Source organism: Acomys russatus, chromosome 12 (assembly GCF_903995435.1).
Source record: "Acomys russatus chromosome 12, mAcoRus1.1, whole genome shotgun sequence".
NCBI classification, from domain to species: Eukaryota; Metazoa; Chordata; class Mammalia; order Rodentia; family Muridae; genus Acomys; species Acomys russatus.
Window position 1 is genome coordinate 40,736,416 of NC_067148.1, and position 20,063 is coordinate 40,756,478.

Consider the following 20,063-nt stretch of genomic DNA (forward strand, 5'->3'; position numbering starts at 1 on the left):
ATCACCGCCCACCACAGGCCCTGTTCACACTGGGACTCTCTGACCACTCTATGCCGTAGTAGAGCTTGGAGAACCATAAGCAGAGGCTGCGCAGCATATCCTCTTGGCAGATATGGAGCTTATGGTCTAACCTCTGGCTCTTTAGACTGAAAGAGTGATTATCACTCTGTATAAACTGGAAAAGGGAAAAGAATACATGATTAAATCATGTAATGCGCTGGTGCCCTTACTTGGGGGGTGTGACTCTAATCACACCCCATCAAATGAACATGGCCTTATAGAATAGAAATAATTTAGGGGAACAGCTATTGTTGACATGGGCCCCAAATGGATGGCTCACTGAAAACTGGATCTTTGCGAGACAGCCCTGGGACAAGGCATACAATTTGGTCCTGAGATAGAAGGTGCCTACACCATGTCTTCCTCCAGCCTCCATATGTAGCTGCCAAGGAGGAGGTCACTCTTTAAGTCTGACTTGTAATTCAGGCCACTTCTCACCTCACCTTGCCGTACCATCGCCTTGCCCTGCTTCTGTGTCTGTGGGCTGCCAAGTGGTCACCGTATGTATGCACTTCACATTTTAGGAACCTCCAGGCCCAGTGATGCTCACAACAGAAATGGTCTGTGTTTGTGAGACCTTTGGCTAACAGCCCTTGTGTGGATCATGATGTGGCCACAGAGGGTGTCCCTGCTGGGCTTAATCACATGCTGATTGTCAGGCTGAGGTCTTGATGTCCAGGGCTCTGTACTCTGGAGGACCTGATCTGTCCAAGGAAGCTGCTGATGTGTGTTGGAGTGTGACTCTCAATGTGTTGGCTGCAGTTCTCTCGTGCAGCCTGTGGCCCGGCATTGAATCACCTGTCTCTCCACTCCTGTGCTGTGTTGTCTCATAGGTTAAATGCTCTTAGGCTCTAAGACACCAGGGTCTGATATATCCAGGACTCTTTCCTGCAAGTCTCACACACAAAGCCCACCTGCAGGCATCCTCCAGACAGAATGAACTGATCTGCACTCTGTGCAAAAGTCCTCTGAGATGTTGCCAATGTGCTTTCTAAGGCAAGTCCAGTGTTTCTTGTACCAAGGAGACATCTGGATACAACAGGGCTGGCCTGCCCTCTGTTTCTCTGCTGCACCCCAACAGCAGTGGCACCTGGCATGTTGTGTCCTAGCTGCAGACTCTCCAGCAAGACTGAACCTTGAGCCCCTTCAGCCGTCTGTACTCTGTTCCTGGAGTTCGCTTGTAGGTAGAGAGTCACTCCCACCACACTCACCAGTTTTCCTCCTGCCTGGGAAGTGTTCAGAGTCGTGGATGCTGCCTGCCTGCCATCAGGGTAATCAACAGAGCCCTTCCTCCGCAGCCAGATGCAGTGTCGTTTAAGGAGTGTCATTGGATTTTCCGCAGCTAGGAGTGAAGTCCAAGCCTTTTCTCACTCTGAATGCATGCTGTCTTTTGTAAGTTGTTTTGTTTCTTGTTTTTGAGACAGTCTTATTATTTAGCCCTAATTGTCTCAGAACTGGATATGTACACCAGACTGGCCTTGAACTCACAGACACCTGGCTGCCTCTCCTACCCTGGTGTAGGTTGAGACTAAAGGCATGCACAAGAGTGCCTGGCTTGAATGCATTGTATTCTGTGAAAATCTGAGAGTCAGGCAGGGTCCCAAGGCCGTACCAGAAAGGAAGCCCATCCAGCCTTGTTCCTGAGCTAAGCTGGAATTCCTCGGAAGCTAAAGCACAGCTCTGTAAACTGTGGAGAGCTGTAAAGTAGAGGTGCCTGCCTTCCCCGCAGTCACGTAATCTGACCTTGCTCTGGAGGGAACCCCTGTCACAGGTGCACCAGCCCTTGTATTTGTGCATTGGAAGGGAGGGAGAGCCTGTGGTTCCAGGCTACGAGCGTTGAGTCAGGCAATGGCTGAGACTTTGCTGTGAGAGCAACATGTTCACTGTGGCTGAGAACCAAAAAATTCACAGCCCGGTGTAGTGATGGGAATAGGAGGCCTGCCACTTCACAGTAGCCGTGCATGTCTTTGCCTGTGTGTCCCAGAGTCTGGTCTACAAGGGGAGCCTTGCATCTCTTGGCTTTGCTGCCTCAGGTCTGTGGTTGCTGGTGAGCAAGCAAGAGAGAGAGTGAGCATGTCAGTGCTCAAGGAGGTCAGGTGCTGGGCCAGTGCTCAGGCCAAAGAAGAAGCCCATTGGGACCCTGCTGCTGGCCAGTGTGAGGGTCATGTGAGTGAGAAGGTGGAGGCCTCCCTGTCCCTCCTATAACCTTGACGGGCAGAGATAAGGCTACATAATTAAATCAGTGCGACTGAGGAAGGCAGGCAGAAAAGGTAGCCCTCGGACTGGTCCGTCTCCTTCAGGCCCACTGACTCTTACAGTGTTGATAAGACAACAGTGTCCTCCAGGGAGCAGTGGAACTTACGATTGTCAACATTCATGTTTTATTTCATAGTGACATTATTTTCCTAGCAACAAAATAGATCAGCTTGGGGCCAGCAAAATGGCTCACCAAGTAAAGACGCTTGCTGCCAAGTCTGACCCAAGTTCTAATCCTAGAACCCTCATGGTAACAAGAGAGAACTGATTCTTGCAAACTCTCTAGTGGTCTTTGTGTGCAAGTACCCATACTCACGCACGCATGCACGTGCACACACACAGAAGCATACATACAATAAATAAATGAATATTTTTTAAAGTCTTTAAAAAATAGATTACTTCTTTTAGTTCCCCAGATAACTGTGAGACCCCCTCCACCTGTCTCCAGACTGGCTAGTTTCTCTTCTTTTTCCCTGTAGCCTTCACTGGTGGAAGGACAATTAGGAACGTAGGGCTGGCTTATGAAAGTGGTCACAAGCCTCCCAAAGGAGTTGTGTTAGACATCTGCCAGTGCTTGCCTGAGCAGGAAGGACATGGCCTTCTGAAGCCTGCAGCAGCCGTAATCTTCTGGTGACATTGCAATGACCCCCAGCCCTCTGTTTTGTTGAAATTCCATCTCAAGTGGATGATGGGAAAATGTGAGCCCATGAGAGAGCTTGGGTGTGGCTCTGTGTTGCTGGGCTAAGAGTGGGAGCTGCCCGTGGGGAGGGAATGTGAGGGCTTGAAGGTTTTTTACTGTGTCCATGGGAGTGACTCGGTCTCCTGTCCATTTGTACCATGCGTGGGGATCAATCTTCTGTTGCCTTAGCTTGCAGCATAAACATTTCCCCCTCTGTCACTTTTTGCCATGTGCTTTCTTTACATGCTAAAATCTTGCAGAGCAGTGGCCTTCCTGGGGTTTCTTTGTGGGTGGTTCGGATCTCTCAGGAACAGGTACGAATGGACCAGATCCCCACGCTAGGATTTGAAGCTTGTTTACAGTCTGAGTACACATTGCTGTGTTCTCACAGCGTCAGTGATTGACATGTAAGCACTCCTTCCTGTCACACGTGCAGACTGACCTGATTTTCTCCCACACCAAGATTCCTGGGGAAGAGTAGGACCAGGAAGGCAGTAGAGGGCTGCCTCTGTGTCCCCAAGGGGCCAAGAAACATTTGAAGACCTGTAACTTCCTGCTTCCTAAGTCTGGCTGAATTTGCCCCTGTTAGACACACCTCTTCTCGGTTGTTAATATAACTGTGGCAGTTTATTGATGGACACAAGGGCTCCTCACTGCATGTGTACAGGAGTGGGCAAACCTGCCACAAAAGCTGCAGCTGAGAAGGGGGGGAAGCCCAAGGCTGGCCTGTTAGCCTGACCCCCACTCTGGCTTGCCAGTCCATCATCCTCACCTAGGAAAGCCTGCGAGCAGATGCAAGGTTTGCTGGGAATTGGCACTTAGACCAGGAACACATTCGCAGCAGCCATCCAGGGAAGGCTAGGCCACATGTGACTTCCAAAATATGTTAGTTTCGAATTCTGAAAGCTTTCCCAGAAATCTTAATGGGACTTCATTAAAAATCGATTGAGGTGAATTACACACTGCTCACCCACCCAATGTTGTTACTAAAAGTTTGCAAATGGAATTTCAGTTTGACTAAATTAAAATTCTGTAAAGAAATTGTAACATGAAATTGTCGTGTTTATAAAATTGTGATGAGAAAATCATTGATGCATTTTCATCGCAGAAGGCACAGGTTCTGTGTTTAAAATGTTGGGCTGGGGTATGGGGCTGGAGGCCAGGGGCCAGGGGAATGGGGCCTGGGGCCTGGGGCATGGGGCATGGTAGAGGACTCTCCTCAAATGTGCAATCCCCAGTGCCACAAAAACCAACAAGCAAAGAGTAAAAGCATCTTTCCATCGCTATGACTCAGTTCTGTGGGGAGTTCGATGGACAGCTAGGATGTCCACTACAGCTGTCAATCAACAGTTGACAGTCACAATCTATCGCAAAGTTCAGCCTTCAGATACCACCTATACTGTTGCATAGGAAGGAGAAGGAAAAGCCCAAATTAGATCTAAAACCAAAGATAATCTCCCCTAAAAATGTAAATTGAAAAAGAAAGTTTACATTGATGTGAATCCTTCTGTATCTTCTACCCCTTTTCCGTTCACATCCGCAACCTGACATCTGCCTCTCTTCCCCCACAGGGCATGCTGCTGAAGCGAAGTGGCAAGTCACTAAACAAAGAGTGGAAAAAGAAGTATGTCACCCTGTGCGACAACGGCGTGCTGACCTACCACCCCAGTTTACACGTGAGTACAGCTCCATGGCACACTTAGTGGTGCCTTCTGATGTGAACGTGGGGTAGAGGCAGTGGCAGAGCCATGGACAGCCCTCTGCCTCTGTGTGAAGAGGACAGCAGTATTAGGTCCCCTGAGGTGTATATAATGCAGAAAGTCCCTCAGGCCTCCCTTAGCTCAGGTGTCTTGCTCTCAAGAGCTGTTATGTTCTTAAACACTGAAATACTTTAAAAAGTGCAGTTGTTAACAAAACGTTAAAAATAAACATACTGAGTGAGGGGTTGAATCCACTCCCTGCGATTATGACTGCTGGGGTACGGTTGGCTGTGTCACTGTGCACATGGCCTTGGTGCACATCCCACAGCCTGCTCACCTCACCGATGATAGAGGTCATGTGCATCCTTCGTGACAGCAAGTACAGGACACCATTTTGATTTTTATTCTACTGTATGGATGTAGTCTGGGTGGTTCACCAGTATCTCAAAACACAGCAGAAGCATTTGGCAAATAAATCTGGCCTCCCTCTTCCATTATCGTGTGAGTGACCCTGAATGGGCTTTCTCCTAGTATCTCTGTGGTCCTTTCCTGTATCCCTAAGACAGACTCCCAGTAATCAGTTTGCAGAGCTAGGACCCAGGTGCGCATTTATCTCCTCAAAAGGCCTTTGGCAAGAGACTTTTCCCCTGCACACTCAAGAGCATTCACTTTTTAAATGCCCGCCCCCCCCCCCCCCCCAATGCTTGGTGACACATAGTATCTATCCTCCTGCAGGTTGTAGCTGGTGTGACTCCTTCTCCGCCTTGGTTTATAGCCTTATCTGTACCTTTCAGAACCACACTAGAAAGCACCTGCTTCAGTCCCCGCGCCTGGCTGGCTTACAGTGCCAGTGAGAGTGCCCAACGTGCCTGACTGTCAATCTGCAGGCAGTGTCTGACTTATGGTGGTCCCATGCAGGATGTTTTGCCTGGACAACACCGTGAAAACATTCCAACACAGCCATCATGCCGTTTCATTCCCATCCTCAGCCGAGCGATGAGGCAGTCAGAATGTGACTGTGAAACAGACGCTGTCTTAGATGAGTCTGACCAAGTGCAGGCTGATGCACAAGACGGAGATGGGTTGGACTAAGGACATTCTGTATGTATAGTGTTTTCAGTGTGACAGTGGATTTATTGCTATATAGCCCCATCTTAAGGTGTGTGTGTGTGTGTGTGTGTGTGTGTGTGTGTGTACAAGATACATGTAGATATATTTCTAGGTTCTTCTGTAGTCTAAGGTGCAGTCGTATTCATGTGTAGCTAGATGGTCTTCAATAGATGAGGACCCTTCTTTGCATGGCTCTGTCTCCAGCTTGTCTTGGGAATGGATTTGTTCTCCAGATGACCTTGATTGCACAAGGACGGAATGCCTGTTTCTGGAGCCCCACCTGTTCAGGGCCCATGCCTTTTCCAGCACTCCTGCTTGGGCGGCTCTTCCACACTTAGATTCTATCCCTGAGCACACATCTCAGTGCTGAGCCTTTCCAGGCCCTTCCCAGCCCTGGATCGGCCCAATCTACCCGGAAGTCTGCCCTGGCCTGGGTCTTGTTCTCCTCAGATCCTGTCAGAGACCGGAGACCTCTCGTTATCATACCTGTGCTTCATGTGCCTTCGACAGCAAAGCTGGGACTTGGTGACAAGTAACAAGGCAAATCTGGCTGGTGACTCACCGTCTCTCTGCCCTGTATTTAGTCCAGGCTGCACGATGTCCCCTCTGTCCCCATGGAATATATGGAAGGAAACTACTCAAGTTCCTGTTTCCTGTCACAGAGCCTAGTTGTTGTCCCCAGAAGAACATTCCTGTCCAGTGGTACCTTAGCCCAGCCCTGCCCTTCCGCTCCGACACATGTCTTATTTCCCCGAGGGCGTGGGTGGTACCCGCCCTTATTTTCTAAGTGGAGAGATGAGGGCAGAGGCACAGGAGAAACGTGTAATAGCCAACTTCTGCTCTGTGTTTCCTAGAAAGCAGTAATTCCCAGACTGGTGCCCACCTTTAGTCACGGGGCCAGCATGGGGAAATGTCCCATTATTGGCTGTTCAGCAGCAGGTCAGTGCTGGGTATGGGCTGTGTGGCCTGTCTAGAAGTTGAAAGATACGCACTGGTGTCTAGGCCCTACACTGGCCACAATTGCTCTCCATTGTCATTGAACGTGGCTGCCTGCTGTCTTTTCTGGAAACCCAGAAGATCACCCACTAGGTAGGAAGTTTGGTGATAACTGCCCTTTGGAGTGTGACACCCAGAAATTTGCACCAGACTGAGCAAAATGAAAAGCTAGTGGAGTCGGATAGCCAAGGAAAAGCCCATCCTGAGACTGAAGCTGCCAAGGGGGAACTTAGTTACATGGAGGACCTAACCCTGGAGTCTCCCCAAACCCACTCAGTTCCTTCCTCTTTCTTTCTCAGCTGATACAGAGCAAGTAAAACCAAGAGCCCAGGTTAGGGAGCAGGAAGACACCCAACCAAAGTAAGACTGAGTGCTCTTACAGGGACTGTGGAGCCCTGGCTTTCTTGGGACTGGAGGAGTCCTGGGCAGAGGGCTGGAAGTTACAGGGGGTCATGGGTCACCCTGCTCCAGGGCAGACCAGCCACATCTGCTGCTTCACTTCTGCCGGGGCTTGTGTCCTGACAGCTCCAAGCATTTAAGCCCAACTAAAGCAGCTAAGAGCAAGCCTGGTGGCTCCGTGGGTTGTTCACTCAGAAACCTGCTGGTACCTTGATCTGTTGACCCAGCGGCTTGTTATTTTGTGGTTTCTCTTTCTAAATAATTATTATTATTGTTACTATTAATATCCATCTTGGGGCTGGGAAATGGCTCAGCTTTAAGAGCACTGGCTGTTGCTCCAAAGGACCTTAACTCAAAACCATCTCTAACTCAAGTTTTAGGGGGTCCAACACTTTGTTCTGGCCTCTTTGAGTATATGGTACACACAAGCACGCAAAGTACTTATACCCATGAGATAAAATAATAATTAAAAAAATCTTATCTCCAAGAACTCCAAGGCCCGAAGCATTTTAGCTGTCCTGCAGAGGAGATATATGTGAGGGCCTCGTGGGTTTAAGGCTCATTGATGGATCTTGTTGGGGTGGGTGCAGGGCGGTGTGCCTTGAATTCCCTAGGTTCCCTCTCTGTGGACTTAAATCTGAGCCGTAGGGAGCACCATGATGGAAAAAATGGAGGGGATAATGAGAAAGAACCTTTGCCCTGGGGCTCTGCAGCACAGCAAGGCCACCTATTCATCTTCTGTGTCGGGGGAGCAGCCACTTGCTCGACTGACGATCCTCCCCTTGGTGTCGGCTCTGTGTGGTGGGCTTCCTAAGTGAGCCTGTAAGAGTGAGCCCTGCAAACCGTAGACATCACATTATGAGACCCTGTCCGAGTACACGTACTGCAGTCAGGCCCGGCTCTGCCTTCCTTGCAAGAGGCCTGGCAGCTGTGCCCAGCCCTCCCCTCTGCACCAGCCTAATGTGTATGAATTGCTTCCCCTTCTTCAGGTTCCTTTCTTCTTCCTGGTACCCTCTCGAAAGCAGATCCGCCTTGTATTTTCGTCCCAGACAGGAAATCAGAACTAGGCTCTGGGAGGGACTCCTTTTTACTCTACAGGTCCATTAGAGGTTGGGTGGTTATGTGTACTGTGAACCTTGAGTTCCGATGCTTTTCTGAGTTGGCTGTCAGTTACTCTGGAAATTGTCATCAGAATGCTGATTGCTGCAGATATAACAGGCAGACAGAAAGCCGCTTGATGGAAAAAATGTCAGAAAGAGATCTGAGATGATTCCTAACCAGGTCTTGTGAAAGACATCTTTCTGGCTGCAGGGGAAAGAGCCTGCCGGAACTAGCAGTTCCCCTCGCAGCACCACCACGCTCCCATGGTGCACACTGGGTGTGTATCACAGGGAGACTTGAGGTTGGAGAGGCCAGACTCTCTGATCATCCCTGCCCACTGCATCCCACCCCACATCAGCCAGCATGGACCTCCTACTTCCTGAGGTGGAGAGAATGCAGTTACACTCAAAGTCCTTCCATGCCTGTCCAGCTACCGCCTGGACAACAGCATCTCAGGCTTATAAGACCTTATTCTTGCACCCACGTGGAAAGCCATTTGACAGGAAATGACTAGCCTTCCTGCATCATGCACATGAGCATAGCCAGTGAGCCATGTTGGTGACACACTGCTTTAGTTCATGTCACTTAGTTTATGAGTAGTGGGTTTTTTCATCTTGCTTCTTCATGAGTAAGTGTCTTGTGGCTCTGCACTGCTCACGGCCATCTCTCCAGCCTATGCTTATGCATTGCCCGGGGAGGCTGCGTTGCCCTAGTGTGGCCACAGTGGATATCAGGGTTGTGGCTTTGTAGGGTCCTTGATCCAAGATGGCCTGGGGGCCCAGACCCCACCATGTGGACCTTTGATCACGACATCTATGCACAATGCGATCCATAATGGGGTCATTTAGTGAGGTGGGAAGAACAAACACACACACACACACGCGCGCGCGCGCGCGCATGCATGCACATCTCACCATCTGAAAGTACTACTGCCGTACAAAGAGCCCACTCAGAGTTAAATTAGAATGTTATAGTTATAAATACGGAAGATCAAAGGCTGGGCTCTCCCTGGCAGCAGTCAGTGTTCTTATGGTCTGAGACACCTGTTTTAGAACAGGAACAGGTCTCTAAATGACATACCACACCACAACTGGGTTTCTGTGGGTGGCAGGAAAAAGAACATGGGGCTTTTCTGAGTCTCAAGAGAGCATCCTTGGGGGCAGGGCTTCTTCCATGTTGGATGTGCAGAAGCCTGTGTTTCTCCTGAAACATATGCCACCCAGCATCCTCACAGAGGCCTGACTGGGAGCCATGGTCCTTGACATGTGAATGTTGCCACTGCAGGTGACATTTGATGCTCTGTTGAGAGTCCCCTAAAAGCCATGTTGGAGATGTGTTCTCCACCCTTGTGACTCTACTGGGAAGAAGTAGAACCTCTAAAGGATGATGCCAAATTAAAAATAATAAAGGTAGGTCTTTGTGGGCAGGCCCTGGAATGGGCCACTGGAACCAGCAGCTTTCTGATTCTGTTTATACTTCACAACCCATACCAGTGGCCATTCTCCATGCCACATGGCTCCACCATGGCGCACAGCCATGTCCTTGACCCCAGAGTGAAAGCATGAGTCAAACAATGTTCCTCTAAGGTGAATATGTCAGAAGTCACTTGAAGGCCCCATTTCTGCCCACTTCGCTTAGAGTAACCCCCTGCTGTAAGCTGTCTGCAGCATCAGCTAGCCAGAGAAGAGTGTCATTTCTGTGTTGGCTTTTTCCCTCTCTGTGGAATTCTCGGGGTGTTTGTTTATTTGTTTGTTTGTTTTACTCCATGTAGTTCCTTCAGATATTACCACAGCACACAAACTCTCTGTTGTCTTGAGGGTAGCGTCCTGGTTGGGTTGGGTGAGTGGATAGAGAGAGAAGAGGGACAGGGCGAGAAGTTGTTTTGGGGAATATTTGGGGGCGGATAGACTGGCAGGTAGAAGTGAACAGATGGTGGAGGAATGGGGGATGGGCAGGGAGGTGGGCCCAGAGTGCAACCATGCACTTGGCTTGCCCTCAAGTCTGCAGGGCTAAAGTTCCAGAGCTGATAGGAGAAGAGTCCACCCAGTGATGCTTCTAAGCCACAGGAGAAAAGCCCCAGCCCGGTCCTGACTCTGTTCTGTGGTGGAATGGACGGGATTGACGGAGAGGAGCTGGAGGGTGCCTCTCCTTGCTTTTTAACTTCAGTAAGATGCACACAACAAGTGTGCCACTCTGACCACTGCTAAGGCACTTAGTGGTGGACTGCTCAGCTGGGGTGTCCAGGTCTCAAGTTGGTCCCCAGTATCAACAAATAAGAAAAGACGCCTCAGCGGTGTTGTCACTCACACCCACCGTTGTGCTTCTCATCTCTAGAACTCTCTCTTTCCCAATGGAAATTCGATCTCTATCCAACACTGCTTCCCAGCCCTCTTCTTAGAGTGTTCTGCTTCCCTTCTCCATCCTCGGCGACTCCAGGACGTCGTAGGTGGCGTCACGGGGCACCGTGATACCCTTGTAGCACCAGGCACAGTGCGTTTCCTGTTCAGGGATCCTCTGTGGTAGGGACAGAGCTCACGCGTCCGTGCTCTGGGGAACCTGACTGCGGTGAAGGTAGTGGAGGGTCACAGAAATGACTCCTCGGAGCTGGAGATACTCAGTTTTAAACCCTACTTGTGGGAGAGCTTTTGAAATGCCTGTAACTGAAGCCACCCAACCTTCTGGAGCGCACCCTCCCCCGCCCCCCCCCAACGCCCCCGCTGCCCCCACCCCGGGTATGGTGAATCACGGAGGCTTGATACGCCCGACGGCCATTCAGAGTCCTCTCTCCAACTGCTGCTCCATGGGCGCAGGACAGGGGAGGCCTCTGGGTGACCTGGTAAATATTTTTGCCAATCGTCCAAATCACTTGTAAAAGCTTTTCAACTATGTCACATACCCCCTGAAGTGACTTTGATACAACAGTATTCGTGTTTTCAGGGGTATCCAACTTCGGCCGGGGAAACGGCCCCTGGGAGACGCAGGCTCCTTCGCACACATAGAGTCCCTGTCAAAGTTTCGTTTTGCTCAAGGAATGTATTTATTTCATGCCTATTCCAGGGCTCAGGCAGCATTTAAGTTTTAAAAGTAAAAGTGGGGCAGAGGAGACAGCTCAGTGGATAAAGTACCTGCTGAGCAAGTGTGAAGACCTGAGTTTGAGTCCTCAGAAGCCATGTAAAGCCAGGTACCGTAACCTACATCTGTAGTCCAGGGCTTCTTGCATGAGATGGAGGCAAAAACAGGAGGCTCTCCAAAGCACTTGAGCTGCCAACCTGATGCATGCCCTCAAGAACAAGAAGAGACTTCCTCAAGGGGAGAGGCGTTAACCTCTGACCTCCACATACATACCATGGCATGTGTGAGCACACCCTTATGAACATAAACACCTTCCTCCCTCCCTCTCCCCCTCCCTCCCCCCACCTCTCTCTCTCTCACACACACACACACACCCCAGATTAAGTAGATGCAAATGGTCAAAATGCATACTCGCTTCTTTAACAGTTGTCTTGAGTTGATGAAGGGTTATCATGAGTGAGGAAGACCAGGCAGTCATGTGAAAACTAAACTACAGCCGTCTGAGACCCCAGCTGAGCTGTTTGCTGAGGTTGGAAACTGTCTTCTTGCTTGTTTTAGTAAAATGAAGAAGTGTGTGTGTGTGTGTGTGAGAGAGAGAGAGAGAGAGAGAGAGAGAGAGAGAGAGAGAGAGAGAGAGAATGTAGGTGAATGTAAATGTAGACTCCACTGTGCTTCATGGGTCTTCTAGAAGAGTCTAGGAGATGTTGACTTATCAGCGTACAGAATGGCAGTTCCCATAGTGCTGGCCACATCTTTTGTGCCCAATTTGTATCATTTTTGTTCTCCACCACCCACTCACCCACGCTTTTTTTTTTCCTTTGCCTTTTAGTGTTACAAATAGTGGCCAGAAATTTCCCCAGAAAGACAGATAAATCAAACCCCTATGTTTTCCTGTGGTGACAGTCACCACCGAGGTCTCAGTGGGAGAGGATGGCCGAGGGGGGTAGCAAATGTGCTCCCTCTTCCTCTGAGAAATTGAATTTCATTATTCTATTTTATAAATATTTTCTTCTATGGCTCATAACCTGATTGCCGGCTTGTTGCTAGGGTCTCGCAAGGTAGGGCGGGGCGGCCCTGGCAAGGCCCCTTCCCTTCTGCTCAGGTGTGCCGGTGGCCCCAAAAGGAAACCAATCAAGGTGCGATTTATGTTCATTAAGTGCTTGTCAAAACTGAAAAATTTTCTAATCAACAGCAATCTAGCCGCAGCCCCCTCAGTGGCTGGGAGGGCTGCCTCTGCGCCGGCTACTTGCCTGTTAACAACTCTAGGCTAAGAAACCGCTGATGATTACATTAGGCTAAGCTACGAAGTAAATGAACCATGTCTTATTTAGGTGCCACTAGCTTCAGAGCCTCCTGCCCCGCAGGGCACTTGATAGCGTTTTATGGCTTTAAAATTAGTGTAGCTTCCCGTTTGCTGCAGGGCGCAGCCTGTTATGCCTCTGAACTCAATAAGCAAAGGGAAGGGGCCTTTTGTTTTTCCCCCCTTAGTTTTGTGGGGGGTTTCTGCCCTTGCATTTTAGCAGGTTTTACTTTGCATCTTTTCCAGACAGCGTTTTGCAATAAAAATGTCTGACTGCCAGATACATGCCTCCCCCACCAAAGAGAGGAGGGGAGAAAAACTAGAAAATGTCAGCATTTCAAGGAAATTTTTTCCCTATATCGTAAAGTGAAAAATTGATTCACAGTCACCCCTAATGGCTTTTTGTGTCAGAACTGCTGTCTAAGGCTGAGAATAACACCTTTAGCTCAAGAAATAGTCATGTAAAGCGGAAGAGGCGGAAGCAGTGGGAAGCGTGGCGAGGGTGTTCATTTACTAAGCTGCGTCACTTTCTTAAGCCTTTTGCTTATCATCTGGGCTTAGACCTCACAGCGATCCCACACCATAGGAAAGTTGTGGGCATACAGACCAGGACGCCGAGGCAGCTAGCCCCACACCCACAGCAAATGAAGTGGTGATGGCCCCTGTCAGTCACTCAGGCTATTTGGTGGGGACCTGTTCTCTAATGGGAGAATCTGTGCTGTCTTCTCGACATAGCCCTCAGTGTGGGAGAGAAGGCCATGGGAATCCTGAGTCACCGCGTTCCTAGCGGGTGCTGTAAACTACCTTGTGAGCAGAAAGGGAGAGGGGTGGAGCTTCTGAGAAAGTGACTCACAGAGAGCTATGGAAACAGCAGACTTGTAAGCAGGCCTATGTGCACACTTGCACATTAAAATTACTTAAAATCTGTGGTAGGCAAGAGACGCCTCCAGTGGGACCTTTGAGTGCCCACTTAGGTCAAGTAACTGGTACCCTCTGCTGTAAGAGCCTGCTCCTCCTAAGTCAGATCTTTCCTACAGTGGGTCGCTTCTAACCGGTTTATCTAATACCAGTCTGAAGACTTAAAACACGTCCAGGCTAGCCAGACACCAGTGTGGTGAACATTCCTGTAGAACTCACAGATGCCAAGATGACCCACCGCTCTGCCAGTATTTAAATACTAAAGTTTCCCGCTAGCAAAGGACACTACCCTACCCTACCCTCACAATTTGCTGTGGTAAAATGTGCCTTGCCCTCAGAGATGCCTGCAGCTCCTGAAGGCAGATACAGTCTTTGACGTAGCGGAAGCATTCATCTGGGACAGGCTAAGTTGGGTTACAACTGGGTGATATTCAATTGAACCTAAAATGAGAAGCCTCTTTATTTCAGTGTGATGCTCAGTAGAGTAAGTCCATCAAGACAGATACAATCAAGGGGCCAAAGGTATATTCATAATTCACTGTGGGGTTTTCTACTATTTTGATTTATATTACAATAACCTATCCCCCTGGGCTGATGTTGGACTTTTGCCTACCATGGTTGGATGCTGGCCTCAGTAGTGAACAGGAATAGAGCTTTGCCCTGCCCAAGTGCAGGAATGAGCCAGTCACTATACTGTGGCAAGAGAAGTGTGCTGCCACTGAACCCTAGCCATGTTCCACCAGCTACCAGGAGTGGCTTAATTACCCAGACCCGTCAGGGCCAACGGTGTCCTAACTGAAACTTTGGCCTCGGTCACTGTTAGCCTCTTATTTGCTGGCTGCCTTCTTTCCAAGACGGCTCAGGGTCAGGAGCATGCGCGCTGAGAAGTGTCCTTCAGGAAGGCCCTTGTGAAAGCAGGGCTCTGGAATCCTGTCAGTTGTCTTGGGAAACCAAATTATTCCTCTTAGAAGCCTTGTAGCTTTGAAGCTGCCCCCTACCTTGCTATTGTGACTGGGACCCTTTGGAGAGAAGGAGAAATTGTCATCTTTGAGTCTCATGATCTGAAAGGATGTGGCCAGAAGATTCTTTCCTAGTCCTTGAGCATTCCCGAGGTATTTTTAGGCGAGCGCTTCTCCTCTGCCCGTGACTATGCATGAGGCTATTGTTTATCATTCATACGTGCAGGACGCTCACATGCGCTTGATCTCCGTGAGCGGCTGCTGCTATATCTGTCTTCATGGATCAGTTTCCTTTGAAAAACAAATGTTAAATGGAGTTTGGGAATAGGAGTGTGTCTAACAATGGCTTCTCTTACATACACTTTTTGTGTGAGGTTTTTTTTTTTTTTTTTTAATAGAAGTTAATGAACTAAGGCTTCCTTTTGTAACCTGGACGTTTTCAAAGTATAGTGAAAATAAGAAATGAGTCTTGGGGCTAGAGAGATGGCTCAGCGGTTGGAGGCACTGGCTGCTCTTAAAGAGGACCCGAGTTCAATTCCCAGCGCCCACATGGCAGCTCACAACTGTCTGTAACTCCAAGATCTGACACTGTGTAAGATCTTACATCTGATACATGAAAGCAAAGCACCAATGCACATTAAAGGTAAATAAATTAAGAAAGAAAGATTTAAAAAAAAGAAAGAAAGAAAAAGAAATGAGTTTTGTTTTTTTTTTCCCCATGTCAAGCATTCAAACAAAAATTTTAGATGTCGATGTTCATTTAAAATAAGGACCCAAACATTCTGTGTTCGGGTATATAATAGTTTGTGAAAATATGTATTCTATGGACCAGTGAGTGAGGTGGCTCAGTAGGTAAAGGTGCTTGTCGCCAAGCCTGACTACCTTAATTCAGTCCCTGCAGCCCATATAGTAGAAGGCAAAAAGAGAGCACAGAAGGTATCTAGAGGCCACGTGTGTGCCTCTTCCATAAGTAAATAAGGAAGAGGAGCTTTCAGCAGAAAGCTGTGAGGTAGCAATGTTCTTTTCCATTTTTCCAAACCTCTTTAAGACCTGACAACTCTTGTTCAAGTGGAAGATACAGGTATCCACTGGTAGCGGTAGTGGAGGAGGAAGAAGTGCATTAAGCATTGCTGTTCCTTGATGATACACCAAAACACAGTGTGCACCTTATAGCTCAGGAATGCCCATGGGAGTCAAAGCATGGCCTTCTCTGCTGAATTAAAGCCCATTACAGTGCGCTTTGAATGGCCTTTTTGTGCATTTTATCCAGATAGTCCTGGCCACTGGCATCTATGCACATGGCCTCATGCAACTGTCACTTCTGTACTTCAGTAATGTTTCTGAAATAAAGTGTACGGATTTGCAAACAGTAACACTCCTCTTCAATCCATAATATCTAGACACTATTAATACCAATATTTTCAGAAAATGTTAAGTAGTTGAAAGATGCCAGGCTCACAATGAGATCGAAATAAGGTTTTAAAATTTTCTTTTCTTCCCTTTTTTTTTTCAAGGAAGCACAGATTTCATCATTAGTCGCTAATACTGTCAGCTATTTCCTTAAAGGATTCATTTTGTTCAGTTTTTTTTTTCTTCAAGAAAATACCTGTAATTTCCCAAGAGATAACTATAGCCTATGTGTGACAGTCTTTCTGTTAACTGAAAATATTGTTTCCCCCAACAGAAATAAAAACAACAAAAGTGGCTAGTTTAGCTGGCAGTTCCAAAAATGGTGCCCAGTAACTGTCAGACCTGGAGGAAGACTTCATGCACCCTGCTTGTGACAGCATTCAGAAAATGAACAAGGTGTGCACTCGACAGTTGAAATTCAAAAAGTGAAAGTAGTTTTTGTTGTAGGTAAACTGCCCTGTCACTATCATAACATCAGAACAGATTTCCATACTATTAAAATAGCAAATTACCTCCTAGTGCCATGTTGAGCTGTTCATAGACTTCTGGAACCCATGCCAGGCATGGAGGGCCACACTTTGAAGATTGCTAAGCTAAACTATAGAACGGAAGAAAGTTCAGCTAGATTGGCCATGTCCAAAAGTCATGGTGGGAGATGGCTCCTCAGGTAGAAGTTTCTGCTGCCAAGCCAGAGGTCCTGAGTTCAGTCATCCTCTGACCTGCACACACACAGATAATAAAGTAACTAAAGATAGTAAGTGTAATTTAAAGAAAAGGCAAATTAAAAGTTACCTGACTCAAAGTATCATATGTTGTGGTAAAGTATCGGCTTTATCAACACTCTGAAACCAAAGCATATTGGGAAAATACAATTGCAACAAAGATTTTCTTTACTTTGCCATTTGACCTTAAGCATTATAATTCTTTTAAAAATTGTTTGTTTCTTTATTTGTTTTCTAATGGCATTCATTGATTCTCTTAACTGGACTCTCAGCAAATAGAGCTGCCGTGTTCCCAGGCCTCGTGTGTGTGGTAGATGTAGTTTGGGGGTGCAGGTCATAGTTTGTGTGTTCCGCTTCGGCTTCAAGATCCTGTTGACTGCTTTGGCTAACCCTGTGAGTGCATCAGCAAACCATCCTTCACAGGCAGCTGAAAGTAACCTCCAGACGCAAGGCAGCCGGAATCGATCTGCTAAGAATATTTTTAGGGACCATTGATGGATTGCTGTATTTTGTGCTTAACTCGAGTGCCAAATGCCCCAGAGGTGACGAAGATGAACTTCCCCTTTCCTGAAGAGGATCTAGGCCATCACGCATGCAGAGGGCTCGGGGATGGCTGGGATTGCTTTTGAGGTTCTTGGGGGGGAGTTTTTTGACAGCCTTATAACTGTCTGCTGGTGGGGATTGCACAGTGCTCCGTTTGCAGCAGCCAGCTGATCACCTTCCAGTGCAGGGACACCTAACTATGAAGTGGGAGGCCACATGGTACCGCAGCCAAACAGCAAATTCTCAATATCCGGAATGATCTGGAACACAGAGGCGCTAATGGCTCCTCATCTTTCTGCTAAGGCCACCCTGCAGAAGGCGGGAGCCACGTTAAACTGTGCTTCTGTCAGCAAGCTGGAAGCTCTGGGTCTCTGACGTGGCTCTCAATTGCGAGCAGGTCTCTCTCATTGCACCTCATTTGCATCTGGGACATCAATTAGCATGTTTGTTGAGGCTAATTGAATGAAACTCAATCATAGCTCTTAATTGCTTGACTATGTGAAAAGAAATCACATTAATGCAGCTAATTAAGTGTACGGCAATAGATGCAACATAATTAGGAGCAAAATGTAAAAAACAGGGGAAGGCAGAGGTGCAGGCACGGGTACAGGGGGACAGCGAGGCATGGCTGCCGAGCTGTTGGCACATTCAGGAACGGGTCCCTTTGCTCTGGTGCCGGGGCTTGGAAAAAAGAGTCCACATGATAAGCATGGGCAAGTTGAGGAGAAAAATGCAAATAGGTTTGCAATTACTACTTTTTCAAGCTGTTGAGGGGCGGGAGATGGCACCTCTGGGGGGCCAGGCTCTTGAGTGGGCCCCAGGGACTTGTTAAGTGCTGTTTAAAAGTACTTGGCTTTGAATTACCCTCATGCCTTGTTAAAGGTTTTTTTCCCCTCTTTTATCTTCGATCAGCATTTTCTGCAGCTAACATGGAGAAGGGTAGCTGTGTAGTATTTGCATATCAAAATAAGCTTGCTGTCTTTATTTTACCCAGCAAGGCCCCTACCTCACACTCACCCATGATCTGCACTTGCAGTCTGCTTCTGAAGACACCACATTATTTAGTGGCAGCAGCTTTAATTCCTTAAGTACCAAGCCAGGGAGAGACGAAAAGGCCATGTTCTTGCAGGAGCAGGATCAAACAAACTTGGGGCAGTTTTTCTCTTGGGAGAAGAAGCAAGGCTGAATGGAAATACGGGAGTTGCCAAATGAATATCTGGTTTCCGTTTTGTGGGTAGGTGTATGTAGCGTGCGTGCGAGCACTCGCTCGCACGCACGCACGCACGCAAACCTGCAGAAGCCAGACGTCAAAGTGTGAGGTCTTCCTCGCTTTTTCCCCATCTGGAAGCCAAGGATTCTCCTGTCTCTGCTTCCCCAGCAGTGAGATCATAGGCAGCCTCGCTGGAGGTCAAACTCCCAGCAAGCACTTTACCCCTGAGCCGCCTTCCCAGCCCTCAGAGGCTCAAGTGTCTTCCAACCAGGTCTAAAGCTGCAGTGTCTAACATAGGCAAGAGCGGCTAGCCCATGCTGGGCTCAAGATAAATGTCCTCCCTTGGCGGGTTCAGATCCAGAAAGCAGAGCGTACATTTCTACAATAATTTTAAATAAAATATCCTGGTTATTGTATGTTAAAACATGCCTATTAAAAGAGCCCACGCTGGGGCTTAGTCACTCTCTGATTAGCCTCATTTTAGAACTCATAAGCAATAAATGCTCAATTACACTCCTGTTATTGTATTTTAATTTGTTAAGAATTGGCATTAAAGGAGAAAGTTACAGCAAGTTGGTATTTTAAAGGAGTAACTGTGCAAGAAGGAATCCGATGTTTGCAAGTATAACTCTGTTTGGAAATAGAGTGCTAAATGGGTGCTAATGGCAGGCATTAGTAACAAAAAAAGCCATCTTTTTTTTTTTCTTCCCCTAATGACCTGTCCTAGCCACAGTCCCTCACTCTCTTGATGGAAATGAGTTCTTCAGTGCCAAGTTTCTCCTATCAGAGTCCATGCTATCCTTCAGTCCGACTTGATGGTAATAACTTTTTTCATCTTTGATCCACATCCTACCATCGTGGGGACAGGTCATGGGAAATACAGCTCACATTGTGGTGGCCCAGAAGCCGAGAATGAATCCTCCACAGGCTTTAATCCTTTATCCATATGGCACAGTGCCACCCGTGCTCATGGCCCGTCTTCCCACCTCAGCCAAGCCTTCAGGGATTTCCTGACAGCTTATGTAGAGGCTCACTTCATCCCTGTCTTAACACATCTCAGTAAAAACAAGGTGACAGTCAAGGCTAACCATCACAGTCATCTTCCTGGTACTTGAGCTGCTAGGCCATGACATTCTTCTGCAATTAACATATTTTCCGGCTTATAAGATGGCCCCCAACTTTAACTTTTCCAGTGAAAATATAGAGCTTGGAATATACTCGCCGTATATGACTACCCCTCTTCCAATGCAAGTCCCGTGCAGCTGACTCAGGCTCTATATTTTCACTGGAAAAGTTAAAGTTGGGGTTCTCTTATACACCAGAAAATATGGTACATTGGGTGGCTTGCCTCTTTCCCAGGAATGATAAGGGACTTTTCAGGACTCCCATGCTACTGGCTGTGCCGTACAGCCCCATCAGTATGTGTTGCCCTGCTGCTTTCCAGCAGACTGAAGCTTGGCTTATTTTCCCAAGTTATGTAAGGTCAGACCATTCTAACCTTACCCAGGCCTGAACTTAATCATTTAGAACAAACACAAATTTCTGGGTCTGCTAAGAATCCTATTTCCTGTATCCTTCCTAGTCCTACTTCCTGCTTGTTGTTAAAGTACCTGAAACATTATTTATCT

General features: G+C 47.8%; 1 protein-coding gene across 11 annotated transcripts in view; it reads left to right on the forward strand.

Moving 5' to 3' along the window:
* The window catches only part of Agap1 (ArfGAP with GTPase domain, ankyrin repeat and PH domain 1), a 430,070-nt gene that overhangs the window by 265,559 nt on the left and 144,448 nt on the right, over positions 1 to 20,063 (forward strand). For all 11 annotated transcript variants that reach the window (XM_051154307.1, XM_051154308.1, XM_051154309.1 and 8 more), the window contains one exon: positions 4,567 to 4,671. In XM_051154307.1, the coding sequence (XP_051010264.1) occupies positions 4,567 to 4,671 (105 nt within the window). The remainder of the gene's footprint in view (positions 1 to 4,566; positions 4,672 to 20,063) is intronic.